This window comes from Salminus brasiliensis, chromosome 13 (genome assembly GCF_030463535.1).
Source record: "Salminus brasiliensis chromosome 13, fSalBra1.hap2, whole genome shotgun sequence".
In the NCBI taxonomy this organism is placed as follows: Eukaryota; Metazoa; Chordata; class Actinopteri; order Characiformes; family Bryconidae; genus Salminus; species Salminus brasiliensis.
In genome coordinates, this window is record NC_132890.1 from 31,991,400 (window position 1) to 32,006,518 (window position 15,119).

General features: G+C 40.1%; 2 protein-coding genes across 3 annotated transcripts in view; both read right to left on the reverse strand.

Annotated features, from left to right (window-relative positions):
* Positions 1-3,714, reverse strand: part of LOC140575499 (AT-rich interactive domain-containing protein 3B-like) — a 55,639-nt gene extending 51,925 nt beyond the window's left edge. The window contains exons 1-2 of the mRNA XM_072695848.1: positions 3,709-3,714; positions 2,496-2,612 (exon numbers count right to left, since the gene is read on the reverse strand). Coding sequence (XP_072551949.1) covers positions 2,496-2,612; positions 3,709-3,714 — 123 coding nt within the window. The remainder of the gene's footprint in view (positions 1-2,495; positions 2,613-3,708) is intronic.
* The window catches only part of fam219b (family with sequence similarity 219 member B), a 179,995-nt gene that overhangs the window by 162,359 nt on the left and 2,517 nt on the right, over positions 1-15,119 (reverse strand). Inside the window, exons 3-6 of one of the 2 annotated variants that reach the window (XR_011980771.1) lie at positions 14,906-14,999; positions 12,473-12,547; positions 12,023-12,071; positions 7,075-11,524 (exon numbers count right to left, since the gene is read on the reverse strand). Coding sequence is in view for 1 of the 2 variants with exons in the window: in XM_072694563.1 (XP_072550664.1) it covers positions 11,375-11,524; positions 12,023-12,071; positions 12,473-12,547; positions 14,906-14,999 (368 nt within the window). In the remaining variant the exon portion in view is untranslated. Of the gene's footprint in view, positions 1-6,776; positions 11,525-12,022; positions 12,072-12,472; positions 12,548-14,905; positions 15,000-15,119 lie in introns of those variants that run through there. The other variant, XM_072694563.1, reaches the window with a different exon arrangement.

A 15,119-nucleotide genomic window follows, 5' to 3' on the forward strand; every position in this document is an offset into this window, starting at 1 on the left:
TCCTGTACACACACGTCCAAACACTTCTCTCAGCCTGCCTGCTCAGACCGTATCCAGCTCTTTATCAAGGTGCCACGAACTCGCAGATGGACGATTAGGACCTGCTATGACCGTAAATCATAATCGTGAAACTGAACACCAGGGAGAGCCACTTCAGACACAACCAAGCTTTAATATGTTTATAACTCAAAATTAAAGTCATACCATGTCCTAAACCACCCCACAGACCCTGCCACACCTCAGAAGAGCTGGACGGGGTGGGCATGTACTTCCAGAAAACAATTGGGTGACCTCTGACTTCTAGTGTTTGTTGGCAATGTTAGCTTTGTCTCTGCTGATCGTCTACATCTGGGCCAAGAGGCCAACTGTGCAAATTTCATACCTAGAAATGTGGCCAATAGCCAGACTTGTGGTCTGGGGTGGGCAATACTACAATATTTTATTGTAATGCACGATATGCCTTCTTTTTTTTAGGCATGTTGAAGATATTATTGTCAGTGCAACTGCACCTCATTACAAACAGGGTAATTAGTCCTTAATTGGACTTAATTAAATAAATAACTCATAATTCTTTAATAAGTAAGTAAATAAATCAATTAATTAATAAATAACCACTGCACCGAGTACGGGACTGTATTTAAATAGCAGTTTTTAATAATCTGTCGCTACTGATGCATCTGGTATCCAGTCAGATGTACCATGCTAAATATTGTGTATCGTGACAATATTTTTACCATATCGCCCACCCCTACTCAGAAGTTGCCATTTTTCTTTGAAATAAGAGTCACTTCAAACAAGAGGGTGAATTTCTTGATCAAATCTGGAAGCAAGAGCAGCTGAAAGGGGAATTCCACCAAATTTTCGACATTTCTGAAGACGTGAGCATGGTCATGCAATGCACAGTACCCAATCCCAACAGTTCACAGTAGTGGTGACCGCAGCCAGAGGTCTGACTGGTCTTACTGCAGTTGAGAAGGCCTAAAAGAAAGTTTTCCAAAGTCATTCATACAGAGTGTCCAACAGCAAACCTCCAAAGCCTCCCAAGAACAGTCACACACACACCACTCACACACACACACACACACAACACTCACACACACACACACACACCACACTCACACTCACACACACAACACTCACACACACACACACACACAACACTCACACACACACACACACACACAACACTCACACACACACACACACACACAACACTCACACACACACAACACTCACACACAACACTCTCACACACACACAACACTCACACACAACACTCTCACACACTCACACACACAACACTCACACACACAACACTCACACACACAACACTCACACACACAACACTCACACACACACACAACACTCACACACACACAACACTCACACACACACAACACTCACACACACAACACTCACACACACAACACTCACACACACACACACAACACTCACACACACACACACACAACACTCACACACACACACACACACACACACACACAACACTCACACACACACACACACACACACAACACTCACACACACACACACACACACACACACACACACACACACACACACTCACAGGAGGTTCTCTGGTGCTTCTGGATAGCAACCAAAATGTCTATTATTTGTATTGCAGTCAAAGCAACCCCTGGTTCCCATCCCCACCACTGTGGAGAAACTTACATTGGTGGGTTTCTCTCCAACGAATCATTTCCCACCTAACCTACCCCGAATGACGTTTCACAGCTCGACCACTGAATCATTCAGAAATGTAGTAAAATCGGTGGAATTCCCCTTTAATCTGGACTGGCAGTGCAGGCGCCCCTTTGCTGTAATGCTCGACTAAAAACTTGCAAATAACGCACGAGGCACAGCTCTCCCATTTGGTAGCCCCTCATTATGGCCCCGACAGACAGGCTAGAGGGAGTGCCATAAATGTCTACCACCAGCTTTGATCTCCAAACGAGTTTAGCATTCAGTGCATGCAAACAGCAGCACTGTTCACACACACACACACACACATACACACACACACACACACACACACACACACACACACACACACTTCAAAAACGACCTCGAGCTGATATGCCTCCATGCAACTAATCAATAAAAAAAAAAAGCAATGCAATTAACGATAACAAAAGTTAAAGGCTCGTGCACGTGACACGTGTAGCAATTTTCTTAACGAATTAGGCTACAATAAAGATTCAAGCCCCAGCCCTAATCAGAGCAGCAATACACACAATACGCACGAGCGCCAGTAAAATAAGTACTTTAGAACTAACAGACAGACATGCAGACACGCGCGAGCTCCAACACCGCTAAGACGAGCAAACCGTGCACGAGACACGGGACTGTGCTCTGTTCAGAGCTCAGCTCAGTTTAGCCTAGTTCAGTTCAGACGCCGCGCGACACTCACCATTTGCGCCCTGCTGCTGCTGCTGCTGCTCGAGTTATCCACCATCCCTCCTTCTCCCTCTCACCCGCCCTCCCACTCTCTCACACTGCTTTCTCCCGTCCCGTCTCGTCTCTCCTCTTTTCTGCTGCTGCTCCTGCTGCTCCTGCTGCTCGTGCACGCGCTCAGCCGCTCCGCCGGCAAACTGGAGTGAGTGAGTAAGAGAGAGAGCGCGAGCGCAAAGCTTGCAGTAGTGAGTGAGAGAGAGAGAGCGCGCGTGCGTGCAAGCGAAGCCTCTCCGCTCCTCCGATGGGAAAAAAAAAAAAAACAAATAAGCGGCGCTCGCGCTCAGCTCTCGTTGCGTTAAGTACGAGGAGGAATAGAGCGAGGGGGAGAGAGAAGGCGAGCGCGTGAGGAGGAGGACGGAAATGAGAATAGCGCGAGCGCTTAGCGTTCAGCTTACGAGTCCCTGCGCTCGCGTTTTCTTTTTCCACCTTCCCCTTTGCAATGCATGTTCTCTCTCTCTCTCTCTCACTCACTCACTCACTCACTCACTCACTCTCTCACACACACACACACACACACACACACACACACACACACACTCCTCCTCCTCATCTCCACCCCCCTCGTGCCGAGGCGTCAGCAGGTCCCGCCCAGCAGACTGCAACAAGCCCCCCAGCTCGAGTTAATAAACAAACAAATACAAGCATAAACCACTGAATCTGCTGCAAAACTGCATGAAAATAAATGTAGTTTCATTAAATTAAATTAATTTTGAATTAATTACAAATTTAATTTAATAAAAAACTATTTGAACAAAAAAAATACTAATAAAAAACAAAAACAGAAATCTGTGCTAAAGCGGAAATATCCACCAGGGCTTAAATCAAAAATACTAATATCTGAGAAAAAAAACCCGAAATTGATTAAAAAATAAATAAATAAATAAATAATAATACACATCTGTGCTAAAAACAATATGTAAACTTTGTTGGATTTTACCTTAAATAAAATGTATTTCATCACAGCTCCAGCTCGTTTCTAATCAGTCTGTGATCAGATAAACTGATCTGATCTGATAAAATAAAAAGATCAGTATCTGAACGCATGAGGGGGGCCGGGGGGGTATTGGTTCCTCTCAGTGTTTCTGTGGGGAGGTCCAGAGGGAACGCTGTGTTGCAGCTAACCCCGCTGTGAGGAGGCCGTGCTTAGCCTGGCTGCCTCTCACTGCAAGCTGAGGAGTGAATTCTGCAACTGAAACCCACTCAGTGATCAAACAGGCGTAGGATGGAAGTTACTTTCATCGTGAAAGCTGGAGAAACATCTGTCTGACTGTGATCAGATTTCACTAACAATATGACTGCGGAAACAACAGGGAGAGCAGAGGTGAGCTTTACTGACACTGGTTCTCTACACCAGGCCCTTAATGATATTCTACCCATCTTATCTTTACCTACCTCTCCTACACTATGATGATGATGATGATGATGATGATGATTAGTTAGGATTAAAAATAGGGCAGATCATATTGTTTATTGTATTGTTGTATTGTGACTAGCAGGATAACTAGGCTTATGGCTAGAGAATTGGCTTCTGTACAAAGAATATTTTATTATTAATCGTTGCAACTTTGGTCACTGTTCATAATCTATTTAATAATAATAAAATGTTATATATATTATAATAATAATACATTTAATAATTAAACTTAAATAATGAAAATAAGGCAATACAATGTGGAGAAAATAGAAGCTAAAAAAACAAATCTAAAGAAAATAAATAAAACAATAAAGATAAATATTAAATATATTTAACACATCAAATAGTGACAAAATAAGCAAAAAAGGACTGTAGTTCAGCAAAACATAACAAAATGTCAAACATTACAATTGATACAATGTGTTAAAAAATAAGATATAAATAATTGCTCATAAACTAATGTAAGAAAATACCCAAAATGAAATCTACAGAAGAGCTAATATATATATATATATATATATATATATATATATATATATATATATATATATATTATATATAATAATTATATAATATATAATATATATATATAATATATATGTATATGTGTTATTTATGTTATATATATATATGTGTGTGTTATATATATATATATATATATTATATATATATATATAACACACACACATATATATAACACATATAAATAACACACACACATATATATATATTAAGCAACTTTTTTAAAATTCCTTGTTTAATATTTTCACTCCTAGCATTTATTTATTTTAATTTATCCATTAAGAAAAAAACACTATTCTACTCTAAATTAGAAACAACAGAGAACATTTACATTTAAGGCATTTAGCAGACGCTCTCATCCTGAGCGACTTACAGAAGTGCTTCACTGTTCACTCAGAAAACACCCTTACCTAATTTCTATAGACTAGGATCCAAAAGATCCCTCTGAGCTTAGATACGACTGAATACAGTGTAGGGTCAGTAGAGACACAGTACTCTACATACTCTACACTCTGCCTCTAAGCACTGTTGGAAGAGGAGGGTCTTCAGTCAACAGAACATCACCACAAGACACTCTACTTTCTGCTACATGTCATATTTCTGAGCTTCTACTGTGAACCAGGTGCTTCCCTCTTCTGAGTGCCCCCAACTTCCCAGCAGTGTTTCACTAATACTGCTGCACTGATGCAGCGCTTCCACAAAGCAAACAACAGAACATAACTTCTGATGTTATTATAGATGATGAAAAGAATGATCAATATATCATATTAAACATAATTTTAAAAACTTTAATCATGTTTGATAGAAAAAAAATAAACAAACAAACAAATAAATAAATACATGCTTTACTGTGTAGTTCAATTGCGCCCCCTAGTGGTGTAATGTGATGAATACACTGAACTCGAGCCCCTTAATCATGCCAGTGTGGTCATTTTAAAGGGACAGTATCTGAATCATTTCAGCTTTTTTTAAAGAAGGAAAATCCAGGTTTATTAACATAACAACTTTTCTAGCTGTCCTTGTCTAGCTGAGTAGCAGTACGCTCCCCTCATCTTCACCGTTTAGAGGAAGATGTTCAGGATAGCGGCTTCAACTCTTAGGTCTTTTACTGGTCTTGATGTCCCCATACAATCAACAACACATGGACAGTGTGAATAAAGGTAAAGGTCATGTCCATTATTGGGTGGGTGGGGGGTGACCTTGCAGGAACCAGGGCCGATTCACAACCTGCGGTCCTGTGAAACGTCAAGCAGCTCAAGTTCTGCTCCACTTAAAAGTTCACAGCACAGTCAGAACACCTGGACGTGTTCTTGTTCGGCCCGATTTCTTTTGAGATTATTTCCCATCATGCTCCTGGTGGAGCCTAGTGGAGCAGAAACAGGAGCAGCTGCAGCTGCTGCAGAATGTGGACACAGCCCTGGTTAAGTGAACGGGGGCAGCGAGGTACTAGCTGTTTGGTGCTGGAGACAGAGAGAGAGCGCCACCTACGGGTTATTCACTATCCCGTCACAGTTTGCCTGAAGCAAGACTAAAAACTTGTGATTATATTAAACACGGTTGATTGTATCAGGACGCCAAGACCAGAAAAAGGCAACGGAGTTAAGACGGCTATCCTGGCTGTCCTTACACCAGCCCATGCTGTAGCCCCGCCCCCCTCCTTAAGATGATGTTATAAAGGCTGTATTCAGATCCAAAAGCAGTGATTTCAGGTGGTAGAGCTGAAGGTGGTCCTGATGCTGTACATATACCCTGGCCTGAAAGCTTTGCTTTTTCTAAGATCTTATGGAATAACTCAGAAATAACTAAAAGATCTAAAAAGATTTATTTAAGCCCAAAAATGGTAAATTATTTAATTTGTGAGAAATATTATTTAAATGATTCTGGCTATGTGCTATTATATGTCTTCCCTGTCCTGGTTAGAGCTATTCCTGAGGGTCTTACTGACCTTATTAAAAGCTAAGTAATAAGCTTTACGTAAGTTTTAAGTAATAATTAAAATAAAAATAAATGAAAATAAATAAATGAAAATAAATGGACAGTGTGATATTGGTCCTTTAAATAAACACTGGAGGTCTATTCAAACTCAAGCGCGCCATCTACTGCTAATGTTTCCCAAGTGCAGCATAAAGCTCAGCCAGCAGTAATGCTGATCAGAGTGAAAATCGTAACTCCATTATTCACAGACAAAACTCTGCTGGGATTAAGCACAAGCCTAGACTAGACTAAAGTCCTTTCAGTGGATGCGTCAGCACTGGCTCTGCAATTCAGCCTAACGCTAGATTTCCTGCATGCGCTGGAAAATCTCCTGTACAGAATTGCTGTACGAGTAAACACAAATAAAGCTTTATTACAGTAAAGAGCCAGATTTTATACAGGTATGTGTTTCTTTATTATGCAAAATAATACAGAGTTAAATACAAATAATAGTGTTTTTCCACAACAACGAAAGTCTTCAAGTTATTGCCTTTAACTGAGTAACGGTTAGTAATTGCCACAAACTGAAGAAGAGATTGTCCAGTTAGTTGCATAGTAAAGGAAGGGGAACAGTCTGCTGAGTGCTCCGAGTGCAACCTTTAAAGCACACCACTCAAACTAATTCTTACACACACACACACACACACACACACACACACACACACACACACACACACACACACACACACCTCACACACCTCACAGAAAACAGCAACAATGAATAACTTCAGTCCTCAGCTACAAACGGCTTCCCTAACACAGCTCAGACCACAGAGAACTGAACACATGACCCATATAACCCGACAGCAGTCAGCACACTGTCAACAAACCTGAAAATAATCTCCTGTAATTGTTCTGCCGTCCAGTAATGGTTAAAAATAGATGTAACAGGGTTGTAAGATAAATCTAGAGCTCCTCAGCTCTAAAATAAACCCTTTTAAACCGACATGTTGAAACAATAATAATGATTAAAAAATCCTCCGATTTGTTTCTACGTTTCTGCATAATTCAGTGATTGAGATTCAGTGTTCAGATTCAGTGGGTTTGGTCTGAAATGGTTCACTGTATAAAACAGTTTATTTATATTTATCCACAACCTTTTTTTTTCAAAACTACTGTAAAACAATCTCTTAAGGATCTGGGGAGATATTATTTATCATAATCTACTGTAATAACTTTATGAACCTCTTCTTCAGACATCTGGGGCTGGATTCACAAAAGTATCCAAGTATCTTAAGAAAGTAATTCTTAGCATAACCTTATGCTTAAAAAAATCTGATAAATTGTTATTCTTCAAAATATATTAAGAATTTAGTTTTTCATTATTTTTTCCCCTCAAACTCTAAAAAGAGAAAATGATACTCTCAAAAAATTCTTATTTTTTCCCTAACTTTACAATAACCTGACACGTGCGTTAGACCTTCAAAATGATCAGTTTAAATAGCTGAATTACTAGATTTGATGTCTAATTTAACAAGATTAAGAACAGAGATTTATTGTACTGTTAGTTTCTGAATAAGAAAATTCACTTCAGGTTCTTGTTAACATGAAATGCTTCAACACTTATATTTTATATTGATTCTGTTCTTCCTCAAATTTGCTCTCCCGTCAGATTTAACTGAATACTGGAAAATTAAGTGTTATTGCATATTATTTATAATAAGCTGTGAAATGCAGCTTAAAAGGAGGTCACAAATGGCCTAAATAAGAAAACAACGAGTGTCTAAAGAAAATCCTAAGAAAATAAGAGAATATTTGACAACTTTGTTCGTAAATGCAATTCTCCAAGAGATCTTAATCTTAGTGTTTATCTTCAGATCCTTCGTGAGTGTTTGTATGTATTTATTTATTTATTTATTTTAAAGAAGTTTATTGTGAATCCAGCCCCTAGTTCCCATTACCACCCCTGTAAACAATTCTGACTCAGGTTTCTTTAGAATGACGCATTCACTCACCAAACTCCTCTAAATGACTGTTTACACCTCAACCATTTCAATTTTGAATAATTGGTGGAATTTCTCTTTAAACACGGAGGTGGAATATTCATTTGCGATGGGAACTCGGGAGAGAGCAAAAGGATAAACAAAAGTGATTTAAAAAAAATGGAATAAATAAAAAAATAAACAGAGAGCTAGACTGGGGGCCAACTATCAGTAACATCTGAAGCATCTAAACCTTAAAACACAAGGCAAAGAAAAGGACGTTGGGGGAATCAGACTGGGTATAAAACACCTCCTCCGTTTACAGGCAGCTGTTTTCTGTCAAAGGTCAAAGACAGATTGCGTTAGCGACGATTCAGACGAATCAAACTGAAACAGAGTTCCTCAGCTCTGAACTCGGGTCTGGTGCGTGAGGTTTTCTCCTTTGGTGGAGTTTCGCGCTGGAGCTACGAGTCTAATGTAGATAAACACTAATGAAAGCAAATACTCCACCAATTAGCATTAAAACTACTGCAGCACTGGATTCCAATCCCTTTACAGCGCAGATGTTTGGTCTGCTTTTCTAACCACTGTAAACATCCGGATTCTCTAAAACTTAAATCTCAATGGAATGGATTCAATGGATCAATGGATTTTGGAGCATTTCTATTGGTCTGTTTATCATGCAATTCTGATACAAAGTAATGAACGACTTCCAGATTCAAATGATTAAGCAAAAAAACTACAGGAAAAATTAAGATAGAAGGTTTTAGCATGCCAGCGGTGATATATGGACTGTAATTATTTAATATATGTATCCAGTATATCACTACAATAGACTTTACAATAGCTTGAGTGCTAAACTATAGAAGCCAACTCCAGACATCAAACCCGTCTTGGCTGATCATCAGTAAAGTGGAATCCTGTTGAGCCAAACCAAACTTTCCAGAATTCCAATCAGGAATCAGTGCAAATGCAGACCAGTTTCTAAGGCCGTTAAAACAGCTTTCAAACAACAGATCTGCAAGAATATACACCAGGGCTACATTTGCCATGCCTTTGGTCTGCCAGAAAACTGCAACACACACAAACTCTCCGATTTCTAACTAAGGGTTTAAGCTATATCGACAACACTTAGAGGACTGGCTTCCTGAAGAACGATTGAGCCTGGTCATGGGTTGCATTTTCTTTTCAATGGAAAACGCGTCTGTTGAAAATTACTTATAGGGCCTAATCCTTGATGATGACCACAAGAAGCTCAAAACATTTAAACCAGATCCCTTACTGTAAAAAAAAACCCAAAATAATAATAATAATAATAATAATAATAATAATAATAATAAAAAGCTCTCAAAATGACCAAAATGTCTGGTAGACAACATAAAAGAAAAGGGGATTAAATCAAAGTGCAACTTTTAAAGCCAGTCTTAAAGCACAGTCACAAAAGTAAAGCTAATATAAATAATTCTCTCCCAGTCTAGTCAAGCGGAGAGGGACAAAATTGTCTGCATGGAAAAAATACACAACCAGATCAGTGGCAAGCGAATACACCATGGAATACACACCGATCAGCCACAACATTAGCACCACTGACAGGTAAAGTAAAAACACTGATCATCTTCACTACAGTGGCATCTGTCAAGGGGTGGATCTACATATTAGGCAGCAAGTGAACAGTCAGTTCTTGAAGGTGATGTGTTGTTATAAGTAAGGGCACCTGAGCCACTTTCACACAAGAAACAAACAGTGATGGCTAGACCACAGGGTCAGAACATCTCCAAAACATCAGGTGGGTGTTTCTGGTATGCAGTGGTCAGTACCTACCAAAAGTGGTCTAAGGACAGACAACTGGTGAACCATCAACGAGGTCATGGTCACTTAAGGCTCATTGATAAAATCCACGGAGGGCCCATCTCACAATTTACAGGATTTGGGATTAGGAAGGATCTGTTGAAAATGGGCCTTCAGAGGTCTTGTGGAATCCATGCCTCCTGTGACTGAGCTGTTGCGGCGGTACAAGGGGGACCTACTCAATCTTAGGAAGGTGGTGATCATGTTATGGCAGATCGGTGTATTAGATAGTGTGTTTAGGTCAGCGTTTTCACAATTCCTTCCATTCTGTAGCTGAAGGCTGCAGCACTGGACAGTTTAGCATCCCCAATGCACCAACTCATCAGATAATCAAGCTGAATCAGGGAAGGGTCAAAACCGTGTAGTGTTGTGGCATCCATGGTTAAAGAGCTCTGGATAAAGAGGGACTACTTGGTGTCATATAAAAAGAGAGTTATAATAGTTAGAAACCTAAATATTCACAAAACTGACCACAGCTACACAGCCTGAAAAAGGAGTGAGTGGTCAATGCAAGCAAGCCTCTGTACTGTGGATAAACATCCTATGTGGTTTGAGTAACAGCAGCACTAACCATTTCCCTTGATAGTTTTATGAAGGTGAGGTGGAGTTGTTTTTAAACTAACCTAAAAACAACCATAGAACAACCCCTGTACCAGACTGAACCTCTTGTATGTTCATGCTTAGGTGTGAGAAGAAGCTTAGCATGGCGACAGCCATCCTAGATGAGCAACAAGAAAATAAATGGTGCAAGTCTACTAGGCAAAGCTAACGTTAAGGGCTATGGTTTCCCAATAGCACAGCAGTGTAAAACTCATCAGGAATGGCAGAGACAGAGAGGTCAGTCATACCATTTGGTGGTGATTGATCTGTGCACTGTTTTAGGAAACCTCCATTAAAATAGCATCAGAAGCACCGTGCAGTTTTGCAAAGCCATAAATCAGACGAGAAGTGCTACACGAAGTGTAGGATCAGCGTAACAGGCCACCACACAGACAGCTGCTGGAAGAACAGCATGAAGAGGATCGGTGGGGAACAGTCATTGCTGTAGCCCTAGAACCTCACAGAAGCTCCACAGAACATTAGCCTGTTCCACAATGCAGAGCTCGGCTGCCTCAGCGGCGGTTCCATCTGCTAGAAGGCTGCGCCTGCAGGTCCAGCGTGGTGGGAGAAGATTTAAACGTTTGTGGTTAAAATGTAAAAGCAGTTCTGTGGATGGTTCTCACTGCATGGAGCAGGAGGGTCTGTCTGAGCAGCAGCAGATGGAAGAGCCCATGGCTTTTGGAGGAATGAGGTCCAGGTCCTCGTCGTCGGGGATCTCGTCTAGGCGGTAGCCGTCCTTCAGCAGCTGCTGGTTCAGGTCAGGGTGCACCTGGAGGAGACGAAGGAGAAGAAAAGGAAGAAAGAAGGTAGGGCATCAGGACACTGTGAAACTGTGATTGAATACACATGAGTAGGACTGTCCCTGACAAAGGATTTTCTTAGCAGCCCAGGAAGTTCTGATATGCACAGTATCATCTGTGTACAAGCTTTTCTAGAATACAGATCTTATAAATTAATTAGAAGAGGGCATTGATTGTGTTTCTTAAGTAATTCCCCCAAAAAGGCAGTTGTTATGAGTACGTAGCAATGTGAACTCAAGGTGAAGTAAACGCTAACTAGTTAAACAAGGGGCAAAAGAGAATGAGCTTAAAGGTAAAGTTTAAGGTCAAATTTGCATAGCCAGTTGGCAGGAGTAATTGTGGGGAGTGAGCAGTGGCTTAGACAGGGAGAGGATCCTTAATCCTTGTGGTATTTTGACAATAACAAGTCACAGACATATCATTAAGAACCAATCATTACTATCATAATTATCATCTGTGTGTCTCACCTCTGCAGAAGAATATCCAGACGAATACTGGGACTCCAGCTCTACGTCACTGGAGAAAAACAAGCAATAAACAGATCAGAAAGACTCTACAGCCTGATCCCAATTCAGAACAGCAGACCCAGTCACTTCCCTTAGCAAGCTGGTCAAGTCTGTGATAGACAGGAATCTTCAAATTCAGCATCCAAGTTCAGGAAGTTACATGCAGAACAAAGGTTTTACCCAAAGTCATGTAACTACTGAGAAACACACACAAATGCTGCTCATAACAACTTATGGCTAAGTATGGATGGTACTGTGTATAATCATAAAATTCAATGATAAAATTGCCCAGCCCTACTATTTTGCCAAACACATACTAAATAATAAGAAGGTCTGAAAAGTTCAATCTCTAGGCATCACATCTCATTCAATTCATTCAGATTTTGAATTCAAGAGTTTTTTTTTGTTTACCTGTCCGAGTCCAAAGCGATTAGTGTGTCTTCTGGGTTCTGGCTTAGTGCTGCATACCCCTTGTTGAACTTCACACTAAAGGAAACAAAAGAAAATCAAGAAATCCAGTTATTTACCTTTATTTAACCAGCTTTAAAATCTCCTTCACATGAGAGATCTGGACAAGATAAGTAGCAGTAAATAACTTGCTGGAAAAAAAAGACAATACATTAAATTAAAAAATTCTATAAATAAACCCCCATTTTACACACTTCCACCTTCTGAAGAAGGATTTTACTATTTAGAACTATTTAGTGACAATCGCTTGCACTTTTAAAACTTTCTAGTCTGATGGTGCAGCATAACCAAAAGCTTGATTTTCTAATTCAATACGTAAAGTGGGGAATTTTTAGCTACATATTTTAAGGGCCCAGAGTGGTCCAGTGGACTAAGGCACTGTCACTATGATCAGAAGATCGCTGGATTGAATCTCGGTCATGCTGCTAAGCTATCGTAGCTGGTCCAGCACTTCTCTCCAGACACGTTGGTTGGTTGCCTAGTGATGTTGCATCGGTGGCAGTTCGAAAAATGACCACCTTGACTCCACACGTGATGGAGGGGGCGTGAGTTAGTCTGCCCTCACTAGTGGATTACAAAAATATTATTTTAATATATATATATATATTATACATACATACAATTGTTTTATTATAATTATTTTTTTTGCATGGATAAGAAGGTAATAAGCACACTGCTTATAGGCAAGTCTGTTCACTCAGTGGCCATCTTTGCAACACTCCTGCACAGTTATTTCCAGTCATTACTGTTAAATCAAATCAAGTCTGATAAAATATGACGAAAACCTCATGAATAGTTTGTAGTGTTTTTCGGCTTGTTCTGGGTACTGCAGAACTCCCCGTGTCCTCCTCTCGCTGCGTTTTTGTTGAAGGGTGGGACTTTATTTTCTCCGTAAACTAGAACTCCCATTCATTTTTCAATCAGTGGCCGCTCTCCTCATTTATAATGTGTCTGGCAATGAGCCTTGTATAGATATCTAAAAGAAAGTATACCAATCAATCAGCCTGTGCGCAGTCAATGAGGACAAAGCTGATCTTTACGAAAGAACACAGTGTCCAGTGATCAAACGACAATCAGTAATCAATCTTCAGGTTCTGTGATAAACAGTTTCTAATGAGCGCAAACTATACACAGGTGTGTGCACATAGAGAACATCTCCATAATCAATTACTGGTTAAATCTCTTTTTAGCTTCAAAAGGATAAATAAGACTAAGATCAATTTCATCTTCAGCTTCTTTATCAGAGGCATTACATGTTACATAAAATCAATCTTGGTTTTGATTGGGTGCTGAACGTCACCTGGCAGTATCATCAACATAATAGAAAACCTGACCTGCTCATCTTTTACGCGGTTTGAGAATCTGTGGAATGAGGAAACCACTTTACACACCCAAAACATGCTTAAGCACTCTGTCTAATCATTAATACACTGTGCTTTAACGGGTATTTGCTAAAGGATTGAACCATCCATGTGCATCAATCTGTTGTGGACACAGTGAGAATCATTCTGAGCGAATGGCAGAGGGAGAGTGTTTGCTTCCAGATTTTGGGTTGAGCTGATCAGTGCAGTTCATTACAACAAATGTGAACTAGAGACAGCAACACATGATGCCCGCCTGCGTATCCTCCGTCCATTTGGTGCATTGGTTGTGCACGTCCTCATAAATTAACATTAGATGTATGCAAGGTGCTATACGCGCAATAACGGCAGAATAGCTGAAAGTTTGGAAGAAAGGCTGCGTGACCAAGTCTGTGATTACCCGCATCGGCAAGCTGGGTACTTTCCGTAAGAACAGGATTATATGAACATTATTTTGGTCCAAATTAAACTAACTAAAATAAAATAATAATATTCTTAATTTAGGACCTAAATAGGAAAACCAACTTTTACCAACTGGGTTATTAAAGGCTGCAGAAAGTCTTCACTGGCAAAAATCTAAGTACATGCAGAAATGCTGCTTGTGGAGTCTTCTTCCAATATGCAAACCATGAAACTAGAAGATTACTGGATGGAAATTTCACCAACTACCAGGCAACAAAGATAAAATCTGAATCAGCCTTTAAACTGTTACACTGCATCCAAACAGCATCTCATCTGTGAAGAGCTGAGCTCATCCAATTCTACTGGTTTAATCAGTTTCAGCTTCAGTCTTCAAACAGTTAATCATGTCTGCTCCTGCTTTGCTGGAATGAAAACCTGCACATCAGCCCTTTGTGGATAAGATTTGCCCCTGCTTTGTCTAAAAGGTCAGTTGGGGTTGAAATCTTAACCAAACAATATTCTTCACCGCAAAACTACTCACAGCAGTACTGTGAAATAACCATGAAGATGGGCAAAAGGGTGGCTAAAAGACCAGCAAACAGCAGTCACTCACTTCTTAGCCCCATGTCTGGGCTGCTGCATGACCGGCCCTCCAGACGAAAAGCCTTTCTTCTTTAGCACTCTCCGGGCCATCTCTCTGTGTTTCTCTGCACACATTAATGTAAACAAAAAATAACAAACAGTAATAAACCCTGTGACATAAACCAAACCATTAATCACATTATAATTTAGGAAAGAGCAGCCATTATTTTAGCAGCTATACAAAA